This window comes from Leopardus geoffroyi, chromosome A1, assembly GCF_018350155.1.
Source record: "Leopardus geoffroyi isolate Oge1 chromosome A1, O.geoffroyi_Oge1_pat1.0, whole genome shotgun sequence".
Classification (NCBI taxonomy): Eukaryota; Metazoa; Chordata; class Mammalia; order Carnivora; family Felidae; genus Leopardus; species Leopardus geoffroyi.
Genome location: NC_059326.1, coordinates 17330215 through 17345257, shown reverse-complemented (window position 1 = coordinate 17345257; position 15043 = coordinate 17330215). Strand labels below are relative to the sequence as shown.

The following is a 15043-nucleotide window of genomic DNA, read 5'->3' as shown; positions in this document are numbered from 1 at the left end:
TTTTTTTTTAAGTTCTTTTGCACTTTCCTGCTTGGCAAAAGTCAGCTGGCTATGATGGTGCCGGCTTTTCCCAGCAGGGAATGGACTTTATGGTTCAGTAACGCCTCCAACGTGTCATTTTCCCTCCTACGTCACTTGCTTCACTCTTTTCATCACTTGTTTTAGCCCTTATATAAGCAGTCGAGTTTTATAACATCCAGAGCTACAGAAACCCAATTTCTAAGAAGTTAAAAACTTAAGTATTTCTTTTAAATATTTAAATGACTGTTTTCTCACTGTACACTTGCTAGATGATAGGTAAGTTTCCTCGATGACTCAATTACTTCAGTCTTTATCTGTCACTTTTGACATTTTTAGCACAAAAAAAGTTTCAATTTTTCTTCTATATTTGTTATTTCTGTTTGTTCATTAGGGACTGGCCTCAATTTTGACCACAGGGGGAGAAATTAGAATATGGGTTAGAAGAGATGACATTTTAATCGGAAGCTTTAGAAACAGCATGTTTACAATGGGATAAAAGAGGTACAAGCTGGGGCGCCTGGGTGGCTTGGTGGGTTAAGCGTCTGACTTCGGCTCAGGTCATGATCGCACGGCCTGTGAGTTCGAGCCCCGCGTCGGGCTCTGTGCTGACCGCTCAGAGCCTGCAGCCTATTTCAGATTCTGTGTCTCCCTCTCTCTCTGCCCCTCCCCTGTTCATGCTCTGTCTCTCTCTGTCTCAAAAATAAATAAACGTTAAAAAAAAATTAAAAAAAAAAAAAGAGGCACAAGCTGATTCACTGATATTTAACCTTTTTCTGACTTCATAGGTCAGTTTACTACAGAGGTATAGTTTTATTTCTGCTTCAGCAAAAAAATTTGTTTTGTTTCCTTGAAAAACATTTTCTGTTAAAGGTCACATTCTCCATCTTTAGAAGGTGTTTCCTTTATGTAAAATCTGCTTATTTACAGAAAAAAGACTTATTTTAGATTTTTATAATTTTGTAGCTAACCAGTTTTTTTCTTCTCCTTTTGGGTTGTATGTGATTTATTTCAAATATAATACAATATAATATAATATAATATATATTTAAAATATAAATATATCATTCTTTGCAAAGAGAAAATTCTGAGGATAACTTTGAAGCCTTACAGTTGTCAAACATTTACCATATATGCAAGGAAAACAAGCTTTTTGGTAGAGGATGCTTTTTTTTTTCCTATTGTCTTCATCAACTTTATTACTGACTCAGAAATCATTGTCCATCATTTTCCAACCTTTTTTTTTTTTTTCACAAGTTAGGAGATCAAGGTGAATGCCTGATGCTGTATGATCAAGAACTAAAGATTGGGGACGCCCGGGTGGCTCAGTCAGTTAAGTGTCCGACTTCGGCTCAGGTCATGATCTCACGGCTCATGGGTTGGATCCTCGAATCTGGCTCTCTGCTGTCACTGCAGTGCTCCCTTGGATCCTCTGTCTCTTTCTCTGCCCCCTCCCCCCCACATCAAGAATAAATAAAAACATTAAAAAAAAGAACTAAAGATTGTTGGTAGCAAGAGGTAGGATACTAGAAACAATGTGGATAAGTAGAACTCCACATGATTCACAAACTTACCTTTGACAAAGAAATCAATTTATAGCTATTCTGTCAGCAAATAGCTTATAAAAAGAGAGAGAAGAACTGATTTGTTTTAATTACTCATAAAAATAAATGGTGAAATGGTCCAAAAATTTGAAGAAAGAGAGGGCTGGATGAAAAGCATCCATTACGAAATCCTAAGGCCTGGAAAATTCATGGTCTCTTTGGTTGGTATTTCACCGGCCTTTTTCTGCCCTTCATTAACACAAAATTTGGTAGCTTGAAGTTTTAGATTGTTGGTGTTCTATAAACTAAAAAACTATCTCAGCTACCATGCATATTTTCATCGTACTAGAATATTCTAGAATCGAACTTATTTAGTATCTGATTATCATAATAAAGGTAACACCTATTAAAAGTAAAAGTAGACTTAGAACATAAAGTCATTTGGTCTATTCACAACTTCCCTAAGTCCTCACACATAAACCCTGTAAGTCAAAAGGAAAATTCTGGAACTAAATTCCACTGCCTTTGTTTTTCTGGAAGAGATTAATGTAAAGGGGTATGTCTATTTTTGTTTCAGTTGGCTATTTCTCTTCGTTTTCTCAAGGGCACCAGTGCCAATAAATAGTGTGAGCACCACCCACCTGGAGGCAGGCCCTGGGAACGCCCGTACCTTCTGACACAGGGTGATAGTCTTCTCCAGAGGTGGCTGATCCATCCTTGGTGTGGACTCTCACGATGGAAACCTTCGAAGTATCTCCTTGGCGAATCACTGGAATTTTTATAACCACCGACTCTCCTGGTTCTTTGGGTTCACTGACACTAAATTTGGTTTCTCCAAATTTAATGATGGCCTCTAAAATTGTGAGAAATGTGGATAAATTAAAATGTAAGGGGAATACTTTTTCTTCATTTCTAATGTTTCTTTCCATATGGGAAGAACTTAATTAGTATTACACTCCTGGCATCTCTCTGTCCCCTCACCCATAATTATTGGTGAATGGGTTAAGAGAAACTGAGTGTGTGAAGTCCAGCTCCTTCCTTGGGAATTAACCAGCCCCAGACAGCATGTACTCTGGGTGGCCTCTATGTGCCATAAGTCTTACAGGAGTGGGTCTCTGAGAAAACTGATAATAAATTTTCTCGCTGAGGGAGAAACTGCTGGTCCAGGGCTATCTCTACCAGGTGGGAGGTATGAACATTCAAAATTTGGCATTATATATAAACCATATTCTCCAACATCAACTTTCAATTTTAATGGTTGATTTGGCTCCCCATTTGTCTTACTCTTTTTCCCTATTTCTCAATTGCTTTAAAACCTTAGTCAGAAAGAGGCGGGTGGTACCTGAGTGGCTCAGTCGGTTAACCATCTGACTCTTGATTTCAGCTCAAGTCATGATCTCATGGTTCCTGGGATCAAGCCCCACATCAGGCTCTGTGCTGACAGAGTAGACCCTGCTTGCTTGGGATTCCCTCTCTCCCTCTCTCTCTCCCCCTATCCCGCTCATGCTCACTTTCTTCGTCTCCCTCAAAATAAGTAAATGAACATTAACAAAAAGCAAGAGGGGGTTATTTACCAAGCCACCAAAAATATGAACATAGAGGGATTTCAATTTCCAAATTACAGCTGAACACAAGAAATAACGTCTTACTATCAGCATCATCTTGGATCCTTATCAGAGTTTCATTTTGTTCCCCGACCGCAGCCCCGAAGGGGGAGTTGCTGTGTGGGGTGCCAAGAACCAGGCGGAGCTCCTCTACCTCCTCATAGAGTTTGTCGTCCATCAGCTCAAGGACACAAGGTTTTTCAGTCTCACCTGGCACAGTGATAATGACAGCACGTCAGTTACATCCCATCCCATCCCAATCCCATCCCAGGCCCTAAAGGACACATGGGCTACTAGAATACAAGCACCGCAAGGGCAAGGATGTTGCTTTTTCCCCACTGTACTGACAGGGCGAAGAACAGTATCCGGCATGTCATAAGCCTCCGATAAATATTTGCTGAATGAATGATTAAATGTTTGAACATATGCAACGAGAGCTCCTACTTGTATGGGAAATTTCTTTAATGTCTGTTTTTAAGTTCTGTCGCTCATCTTAGAAAACAAGGATAATGAGCAAATACCAATTTTATGTATGAATTTCTTGCATCACGATCAGGAAGCAAATTTAGCAGCCTTGTACCGGACGGTCAGAGTTAATGTGACCACAGTACTAGTTTCTAGTACAATTACGGGATCAAAGTGATCAAACATTTTGAGGCTCTGAATTGACATTAAACGTGTGACATCTGTTTCCTCTCCTTTCTATCGTTTGAACCCTATCTCCCAGCAGTGGGAGATATCTATACAGCATATCTATACAGCTGATATGCCACTGGGTAAACAATACAGCACATCACTGGAAACTAATTAATAAATTAATACGACATGAAAAAGACATTCGTTCAATCTGTGACAGCCTACTCTGCCCTATTCACACGGTGCCCGTAAAACCACGCCATAAGCTTGTGGAAGTCAGGGACATGTATTTTCCTGGTACGTATTTCTCATCAGAGACTCGGCTTCCTCAAATTCCACAGAAAAATGTCAGGCCCAACCTTACCAGGGAAGAACGTGATGATGGAGCCATCAGTGTTTGGACGTTCCTCAAAGTCCGCCATCACCTGTGCAGACCCCTGGCGTGTGTAGCATCTCACTGAAGACCTGTAGTGAGTGTCTCCATTCCTGTGGATCATTGCGACTATCTGCCCATCATTTTCATTGCCAATATACACCCGTTCTTTGAATTGCATCTTAGGCACTGCCAAAACAAATGGACATCAGGATCAAAGTGGACAGAGATCTCCTTGAGGAAAACGGCATTTCAGAGAACCTGGCTTAGTGGCAAGAATAATGGAACAGAAGTGAGAACTGAATTCCAGTTTCCACGCAGTCACTTGACAATGTTTTGGCGTTAAGCAAATCACTTAAATAAATGAAGTGTTTTGATTTCTCTTATCTGTGAAATTCTGCTCTGCCCATTCCACAGAGTAGGGAGATGCAGTAAAATGGTAAAAAAATAGACAAAACCAGAGACTTTGAGATATCTGTATTTACATATGTTGCTTAATCATGAGCTTTTCAGAATTACTGAAATTTCTGGGTAATTTCTGAATTATCTGTGAATAACACTCAATATTGTGTATATAATTACAAGCTGAGTTTACCCAGACTATGTGAGAAAAGTTGATAATGAATATAGTATTATATATGTGTATGTGTGTGTGTGTGTGTGTGTGTGTGTGTGTGTATATATATATATATATATATATATATATATATACTGTTTTTGATCCTGAATGTTATGTATATACTTTAAGTGATACCTATGATGGGTGAATTAAACATAGGCCTCATTAACAATAGGCTACATTCTTCCAAGCAACGCCACGATCACCATGGTTGAAACTTATTCAAAACTCCCTCATGAGGATGTGTCAGAGAGCCTTACCATGTGTCCAGCAGCTGCATGACTTAGAACTATAGTTTTGGCACCTTATTAGGGAAATTTCAAGTGTCTAGAGATGATAGAAGTCTTGTGTTGAGAAGTGGGAAAAGACCATTACATTCAAGGGTCTGTGCAACCCCATGTGGTTCCATCGAGATACTGATGACAAGCTCACTTCGTTTTTTTAAATTTGGAAAGAAGACTAAAAGTTTTCTTCTGAGACTACCTAATTTTAACAAAATGGTCAGAAGGAGAAAGGAAGACATGGTCAGATAGGGTATTGTTATGGGTCGAATTGCATCCCCTCCAAATTCGTAGGTTGAAGTCCTATAACCCACACAATCTGAAAATGTGACTTTCTTTGAGGATATGGTCTTTACAGAGGTAATCAAGTAAAAATTAGGTCGTGAGAATGGATTCTAATTGACTAGAATTGGTGTCTTTATAAGCAGGGGAAATTTAGACACAGTGACATACATACAAGATAATGTAAAGGCACATAAGGACAAGATGGGTATCTATAAGCCAAAGAAGAGGCATGGAACAGATCCTTCCCACACAGCCCTCGGAACAAACCAACCTTGCCGACATCTTGATTTTGGATTTCTAGCCTCCAGAACTGTGAGACAAGAAATTGTGGAGTCTATAGTACTTTCTTATGGCCGCCCTAGCAGACTTCTACAGGTATGTGAACCCCAGTTCATCATTTTACTTAACATGTATATAAACTCTAGCCTATCATTTTACTCATCATTGTCAATTAATAAACACTCACAATCTGAGACAGAATCATTTATGGACACTGTGGCTTTGCTGGGCTCGCCAAGGGCAGCGTTCATCGGCATACGAAGCACCAGTTCAAATTTCTCAATTCCTTCCAGCACTGGTTGCCCGAGATCGTCCAGGATGGTAACACGAACAGTCTGCATGTTGACTCCAGGTGCAAAATCTAAATTACGGCTGATTCCCACATAGTCGGTTCCAGCTATACGAGTAACAAAAGAATGATTCAGTCAGGGACTGACTAAATTAAACAAGATTATGAGATGCAAATTATGTAGACCTATTTGTGATTCTTTAAAAATATATATAGACCAGTATTACATTGCAAAACATACATTTAATGAAATGCAAAAGGTTAGTATCACATAGGTTTTTGAGATAGTAGAACAAAGACCAGGTTCTGAACTTTATTTTCTTTATGTCTAATGAGCTATTTTAGCTTTGGTTACATAATTCTTCTGTTTTTATTTTAGAATTCTCGAATAGAGTCAATAAAATTCAGGTCTGAGTTAATCAGCACATCAATCATATATATGATTATCGTAAAATTACCTATGAAATACATACATTTAAAGTTTGTTAACATCAGCTAAATATCTATATTCATTTTCCAAAGCTACAAGAAAATATCCTACTTAGGTGTGTGTTTGTCTGTTGGTTAAAGCAACATTTCAGATATAAGCTTTTGTCCCTCTCACTCTACCCATACTCACCCCAGGAAAAGAGAGCAGCCAGCTTTTATTCTCAAAGACATATCTGGTCTTTGGCTTATTATTTTTCAGACCATGGGGTGCAAACCTAGTGTCAACACCTCAATTTATGTCTAAAATAGTTACAAACAAAACTGTCCGTCAATCTTTAGGGAATTCATAAAGGCTGAGAGTGGGTGACAAGGTTTCCATATTATTGCTTCTTTGTTTTCATACCTTCTGTTCTCCTAACCCTCATTTTATATTCTCTCTACCTGTGAATATGCAACTGTGAGTGTATATGCCCTTAATTCATTTTTTTGAAATCTCCATCCAAATGTCCTTGTGGTTCTTCCAGTATTTTTCTTTTCCTCTGCTTCATCTTTAATTTTCATCTTTCTCCGATTTGAATTTTTTCTTAAAAAATGATGAATTCAGGGAATCAAATATTTCCTGGACACTGACTACATGCAAAGTATTATGCTGTTTCCACTACATTAAAAAGGTTAAAACTTCAGTGTGACTTTTAAAATGATATGGTCCCTGCTTGCTTTGTGGGATGAGTGTGTGATGCGTGCGTGATGCACACAAGAAAGACAGAGTGTGTATTGTTGGCAACTTAGAAGAAGAAACAAAGGACATTCCTAATCCTATGCTTACCCTAAACTTTATGATCAACTCTTTGGAGGTGTACATTCCAGAATAAAAGCAAGCATGGACCAGGTAGGGTAGCTTATATACTGAAGCATGGAAAAGCCTTTCGGATCTGAAGTATTTATGGGGACATCTGGTTAAAAGGAGGAGGGAACCAGGTCGGAGATGCACATCTTCAAGATACTTACCCTTCATTAGATTTCTGTGAGAGTGGCTGGCAAGATCATTCTTGTGCACACTGGTGCCATAATATGCAATGATGTTAGATTTGCAAAGTGTAAATCTAATGAATTAGAATCTAATGAATTAGAGAACCAATTCATGCAAAGAAGGCATTAGAATTTAGAGTCTTTGAGTTCTGTGTTTGTAACGAAGCCTCTGATTTGTGGCTTTAAAATATTTTTTGAAATGTTTATTTTTTGAGAGAGAGAGAGAGAGAGAGAGACAGAGTGTGAGCAAGGGAGAGGCAGAGAGAGACAGAGACACAGAATCTGAAGCAGGATCCAGGTTCTGAGCCATCAGCACAGAGCCTGACGCAGGGCTCGAACCCACGAACCGTGAGGTCATGACCTGAGCTGAAGTCGGATGCTTAACAGACTGAGCCACCCAGGCACCCCTGATTTGTGGCTTTTAAATGTATTTTCTCACAGTAATAAAGAGAGCCTAGACTTATCTCCTATATAATAATAATTTCAGAAAAAGTTCCATTCATCCAGACTGCTTTAGGAGGAATGCAGTATTTTAGCTTTCAAGTATTTTGCTTCATGGTGAGTTGAGTACTGTAGAGCAATCGAAAGAGCTGCCATAGGAAACTGCTCACCATCAGCAGAGGGGGGATCTGTTTTCCGAGACCTCACGGTGACACTGGAAGGCTTGGACAGGTCTGTGCCCGTCCTCCACACCCGCACTTCCACGTAGCCGGCGCTCTCGTCCACGGAGTACTCGACATCGCCGAAGTAGAAGACGGGTTCTGTTAAGAATGAGGCAGTGCCCTTTGGATTATTTGTATTTTTTCCGTATCAATCCTTACCAACAGAATTCCAGAGAAGAGAGAGCTTTATTGAACTGACTCCCTTAGATCAGATTTTCTCCTTTCGGTAAGAGAACATCTCTTTAATCTGTTGATTTATATCGTTTTCAGGGCGAAAAGCCTTTGTTGAAAAAGAAAAAAAAAATTATGGTGAAGTGCCTAATGGAACGTTCTCATTTTGAGGCTGAAATTACTTTGTCCCCCATATGTGGGATTATAAGTGGCTTCTAAATGTATTTCCTGGAAGGTTAGCTAGTAAAATAACCCCCAAATGAAACAAAACACATGGGCTGAATTGTTGTAAGTTTGGTTAGACGGCTCAGTGTATCATCTTTTCCCAAGCCTTCAGCCCGGAGACTAGTTGCATTATGACATTTTCTGGTCCATTACATTTGGTCATAATCTGGTGTAACTGGGTCTATCATGACCACTGCAGAGTTAGCACGTACTGGCATAATTGGACTAAATACATATGATTACCCATCCTGAAGACTTTAGGAAGACCACTATAGGTTACCTATAACTCTGTAGGTAGAGTGGGGTGCCCTAAGCCAACTGAAGTTCCACTAGAAAAATAATCTCATACCAAGGTATTAGTCTTAAATATGTATGAAAATGATGTGATTTAGGTCATTAAGGTAAGACGCATGCTCTGAAGACTCTGTATTTTTCTCTGGGTTTGGTGATGAATTGATCTAATCATCATTCTCTGTGTGATTCTGCTTGTGACCAACAATTTACCTTGTGAGACAGTTGACACAAGTCTGAGGAACAGCGAGAGATAGCTGAATAATGAAGAACACTGAGAGATCATTTGTGTTCTGACTTGTAAAAAAACTTACTTTGAAATATTTATAGGTCATAGGAAGGTACAGAAATTATAGGGTATATACTTACTCACTGTGAGCTTATTTTAGAATCAAACTTTGACAAAGATAAATGAATTGAGTGTAGACACAGAATAATAAGATTTGAGACATTTTAGTCATTTGTGTCTGGTTTTATAAGTCTCAAAAGGACTGAGTCTAGAAGGTCATAGGGCTCATCAGTGTTCCTTAAAACACAAGACCATTAAAGAGCTGACCGCCATGTTTCTGAGCATCTAACTGAATTACTAAACACCCAATAATCAAGCAAAACCCTACGATCATGGCTTACAGTCAAAGGAAATCCATTTTGTGCCCTGTTTAACTTGAGCATAAATTCTTTATTTCTCTGACCCAAATAAATTACCTTTGTTAAAACCGGAAAATAATGTTTTTCTTTGTTTCTTCACGTGGGGGGAGAGGCATACTTATCCAAGTTCCCCTGAACTTTTGGATAATACAAAACCAGCCTTAGACATTTTGTTTGCATATTTTGGTTCGGGGGGTGACACATCTGCCCAGGGCATACTTTACCTCCTTCTCACCCTTCCACAACTTGGATGGTGTTAGGACAAGTAAGTGTGTGTGTACATGCAGGTGTTATCTTATTAACCTCAGTCAAGGCAGACCTCAAATACAAGCCAAAAAATTCCTTACATTTCTCACACCTAAGTAGGGGCCAAAGGTGAAGACAGTCTGGAAATGTTTATTCTGACCGAATGGCCAAACCAGGCACATCTGTGTTTGTATGTATGTTTTATGGAGGTCCGATCATCCGTATCCAATGTGATCTCTCTGTGTCACATGGCTGGCAAACAATATCATCATACAAACTAGGTTTCCAAGTTAAGGGAGAGAGTTGTGAAATGCAGTGTGTGTGTGTGTGTGTGTGGGGGGGTGTTCCTATTAAATAACAGCATCTCTCATCTTCCATCCCCCTCTTCCTCATGGATATTGACTAGAAGTGGAACAGATTAAATCATGTGAGGGAGTCTGACTGTTAAACACAAAATGGGCTACATATCAGAGACAAACTGGTGTTCTGCATGTGTGTGTTCAGACTCATTTCGTCTACGATATGTTGTTATGTGATGGTTTAATGCAAAGTTCATACAAGGAAAAACTGAATGAGTCCTATGTAGCACTCTGAAAATTATCCAACTTGTCGATCAGAGTGAAGATTAATGATAACAGTTACCCTATTAGAAAATGAATCACATGTCTGACACATATGTTTTATAGGCATGTGTGTGTGTGGTGTGTGTGGCAGAGAGGCAGAGAAGAGCGAGGGATGGGAGGTCCTGGTCCATGTAACAATGCAATAAATGATATGATTTATGTGAACGGTACAAACCATATTATCACAGTTGCTTATCATACAGTACGGTGTTCCCTCCAGCAGGAAGAAATAGGGCAAATGGAAAAAGGTTTTAACCTTAAATCTCACAATTTTACTACAGTAGCCAACAGAAGGCATTAGAAAAGGTATTTATTTCCTTAAAATTAGTTTTGTGAAAATCAGTAGATTTATTTATGTGATTTCTTTCCCTCTCTGTGCTTCATTGATGATAATTGGAAAACGGATCTATTAATCAATTGTAATCATTGCAGTTAAAGTATAAAGTGATTAATACAATAAGCTTAAAACACATTCAATAGTTTTTATAAGAAAAAAATTCTTGTGAACTGCCTAGTTTCTTAGGATATGAATAAAAATGAGTGGCTAGACATTAGATCTCTCTATCTTTTCAGTGTAGTTGGATGAGACCTGAAAAGAATAATTGTTATTGCTATTTCAAGTTCTCAATACCTTGTAAAAAACTTCTACAATTTAAATATTGTTTATAACTGTTACCATTTGGACCGAATCTCATATACTAATAAAGGAGTTAAAAAATCCTTCAAGCAGTGAGTTGAGTTATAATCACTCAAGATAAATGGCAAGATGTTCCTGGAACATTTTAATGCATAGATAATAAGCAAGAAAAAGGATGCAAAGAATCAACAAATGAAGACTGTCAACGGCTAAAGGATACCTACGCAAAATCCAGAAGAAGTGCTTGTCCTGGAAAATTACTATCATTTATACGCAAGATTTTAACTCCCCTATCTTTGGCATGTTTTGTTTGCATGTTTTATTTCTAGGAGCTTGGTTTCCCTTAAAAGTTAACTGCAAGGGGGCACTTGGGTGGCTCAGCTGATTAAGCATCCAACTCTTGGTTTCAGCTCAGGTCATGATCTCATGGTTTCATGAGTTCGAGCCCCACATCAGGCTCAGTGCTGACAGTGCAGAGCCTGCTTGAGATTCTCTCTTTCTCTCTCTCTCTCTCTTTCTCTCTGCCCCTGTTCACACTGTCTCTGTTTCTCTTAAAAATAAATAAATAAACTTAAAAAAAAAGTTTAACTGCAGATCTTTGTCTATTAGTTTAGTAAAGGCCCACATTATGTCTTCACGTACTGTAGAAAAGCCTATTTATTCTGTAATCAGATCTTAAATAGACACTGTGCTGAGTAAGGTCATAGTCTTAATGGAAAAAACAGTGAGTGGCTGATATTATTACCTGGAATGAGAGAATAATCAAATAAAGCCACATATCCCACAGCCCACACCCCAAAATATAAAACAATTATTCCCCATCAGTCCAGCACCCACAGGTGACCCTCCAGAATACATATTTATTCCCTCTCCAGTGAAAGGTAAGTTATTATCCAAATAGTGTGTGAGCAGTGCAAGGGAGGTTTTAAATTGGTCTAGTGAAATAGTGTGAAATTTATAAAGGAAGTGAAACCATTCTCCGTATCCTTTGTGGTGTTACGTTTTTAAGTAAAAGAGCACAGATGAAGGTATTGAAGATCACAGAAGAGCCTATTTTAGCTCACCGAACAATAACATGCTCGTAAAAAATTTATCTTAAAAAAAATTAACACGCTTTTCAGGGTTGGGGATACTTTTGTCACGAACAGCACAGATAGGATCACGTCTGTTTCTTACAAAAGTAGTTGATGAGGAGGCCTGGCAAGCCAGCCAACAGAGACAAAGGGAAAATAACTCAGGTTCTTCCCCACAGGGAAAAAGTAAACTTTTTTTTTTTTGCTAAGTCTGTGGTATCTAGATTGATGTTTACAATTACACTGTGTCTCACGAGATGAAAGAAATAGGTGCCAGTAGTAATTGCTATCTGGGGCCAAACCTTATTTACTCACGTGTACATGGACCCATGTCAAGTGAGCTTTGTAGTTCTAACCAACAGGTTTGCTCAGAACTGAACAAAACAGACGCTTCCATGCTGTCTTTTGGTTGAGTGCTGAAAACAATACAAAGAAGCCTCCCCAAACTGTTTCCAACTCGGGTCTCTCTCTTCTGAGTTCTGGACCCTGACAACTGGCTGCCTCAACCTGCACTCAACCCCGTGCACCTCAAGGCAAACTTCTGAACAGTCGGCAGAGTCACCTCCACCGCCTGCTCGTGGTTTCTCTTGGTCTCAGGTGCCACTTCCCCAGATTCCGCCAGCCCAGCTGCCATTTTAATTTCCCCAACAGCCACTTAACCAGGCTCTTAACCAAAAAGGTCATCCCTCAGAGCAGATTTCACCACGGTAAGCCAGCTACAGAAAATCTGTCACTAGTCACTACTCTCATAGTTTTGCACATTCTTTTCTCCCTCCTCGTGGGGATAACCTCTGCTCCTTTCAGGCTTCTGCTTAGAAGTTACTTGTGCTGGGAAGCATCCTGTCTTCCCCATCAAATCCCCCACTCTCTCCACAGTTGACGTCTGTCTCTGAGTTCTCCATGGGGAAGAATTAAGCCTCCTTTATTCACTGGCATTTCTCCAACACTTAATGTTATCAATGCTTGGTAGTAGGTGCTCAACCAACATTTGTATAGAGTGAATGAGCATCAGTAAAATTGGATTATTGGTTTTCAGACCAAATGAAACAACACGTCTTTGTGGTGGGTCAGTGAGAAGACTACATTTCTAGCACCAGGTAAGTGGAAGGTTTAAAAAACCTCTGAAGAAGGAGCAAGTGGTGGTCTTTGCAGTAAAATGACTTGGTTAGGGCCACCTTTTAGATCTGGAGGAAGTCCAAGGGGAAAGGAAACTGAGTCACAATGAACACACAGAGAAGGTAAAGAGAATTCCCATTTACTCCCTGACTGACCCCTTCCCATATTGCACCAGTGTTTTTAAAAACCCTTACAGTTGCCAGCCATCTGCATCTTGTTTTAGCTCTTTTCAGCGTCTTTAACAAATAATGACTATTTGTTGAATATCACACTAATTGGTTTGAATTCAATATCTTCATCCTCACAATCACCCTATGTGGTATGTGCCGTACTTGTCTTGTTTTCACAGGTAAGGAAACTAGGGATTAAGGAGATTAAGAGACTTGTCCAAAGTCACACAAGAAGGAAATGGTGGATGCCTAGACAAAGCCTAAGCTCTGAACTAACTTAACTAAGGAACACAGGAGTCATAATACAAAAGGTTTTCAAGCACCGAATGATGTATGGAGGTGTTGGATCACTATATTGTACCCCTGAAACTAATATAATACCCTGTATTAAGTATACTGGAATAAAAAAAAAAGGTTTTCATAAGATTTTGAGGGATAAGATTTTTACCAAGCCATTCAATATATGGAGTTTATCATATAGAAATACTAACGTAAGTGTGTAGAGATTCCTATGCAAGAATGTTTATTGTACTCCATTTGTATCAGGGTGCAATTGGAAACAATTCTCAAATCTATCAGAAGTGGACTGATTAGTTCAGTGGACTGAACTAAATATAGTTCATTTCTAAAATGAAATACCAGGCTATGAAGGTGATTTTATGTTCTTTCTTAAAAATTTTTTTCTTTTAGGTAAAAAAGCTAGTGGAGACATTTACATCTGCTTAAAGGCAGCTTTGTGATTTTGTATCTTATATTCTCTAATCTAGCAGTAATGATAGATTAAAAATGAAAGGTAATATGCCATTTCTTTTTGGTAGCTTTGAAGATTTTCCCCTTTATTGTTAGCATACTTGATAAGGAAAAGGAGAGCTGTGCTCAAACAAGATAAACATCTCTGTGAACTAAAAAGGTAAAAGAACATCACAGTGGTGAGTGGGGCCAAAGTGAACGGTTCTGCTCGTCTCTGAAGTCTGGAGACAGGCTGTAAATCAACATTTGAGTCATAGAAACCGAGCGAAAACATAATTCAAAAGTGAGGGCAAAATATAGGTATTTCTTAGGCAACCAAGATGAAGAGGTTTTACTCCTTTATAGATGCATGCTGAGACATTGCTAAAAGCACACAAGAAAATAAATGAATTCAAAGGGAAGAACCTTACAAGCAAGAACCAACAAAATATGTCGGTAAATCCTATTAATTACAGGCATGAATAATAATCATACCTTACATTCTTCTATAGCAATATTAACTAAAGTCCAAATATGATTTAAAGCAAAATCATTAATAAAAGAGGAACTCTGTATACGAAAAGACAGTTCACCAAGTTTATATAATAATTTCAAATTTGCATTGAAATACATAAAGCAAAAATTGATGGGATTACAGGAAAACATTGACTAATCTACAATTATAGAGGGTTCTTTAATTGCACAACTCAGAAAATGATAGACGAGTCAGAAAAATTTGTAGAAATATCGAAAAAAAATCACAACGTAATCTTTGCCTAATGTATGTATGTATCCCTGCTCCCCAAAACAAAAGATCGGTATCCAAAATAAATTAAAACTCCCATAAATCTATAACAAAAATTCTAATAGCAAACGGAAATACTGGATTATATATAAACATATATACATATATGTGTGTGTGTATTAGACTTTATATATATATACACACACATATATAATATAAAGTTATATAAACATTTAAGTCTCAGAAGAGGAAACTTCCGTTGTCATAATGCAAGTAACCTTAAAATGGGACATTATTTAATACTCGTAAGGTTAGCAAAAC

General features: G+C 38.5%; 1 protein-coding gene across 2 annotated transcripts in view; it reads right to left on the bottom strand.

The window, feature by feature from the left end:
* Positions 1–15043, bottom strand: part of FREM2 (FRAS1 related extracellular matrix 2) — a 168884-nt gene that overhangs the window by 30530 nt on the left and 123311 nt on the right. For both annotated transcript variants that reach the window (XM_045474818.1, XM_045474824.1), the window contains exons 7-11: positions 7998–8147; positions 5827–6036; positions 4167–4364; positions 3212–3376; positions 2233–2415 (exon numbers count right to left, since the gene is read on the bottom strand). In XM_045474818.1, coding sequence (XP_045330774.1) covers positions 2233–2415; positions 3212–3376; positions 4167–4364; positions 5827–6036; positions 7998–8147 — 906 coding nt within the window. The remainder of the gene's footprint in view (positions 1–2232; positions 2416–3211; positions 3377–4166; positions 4365–5826; positions 6037–7997; positions 8148–15043) is intronic.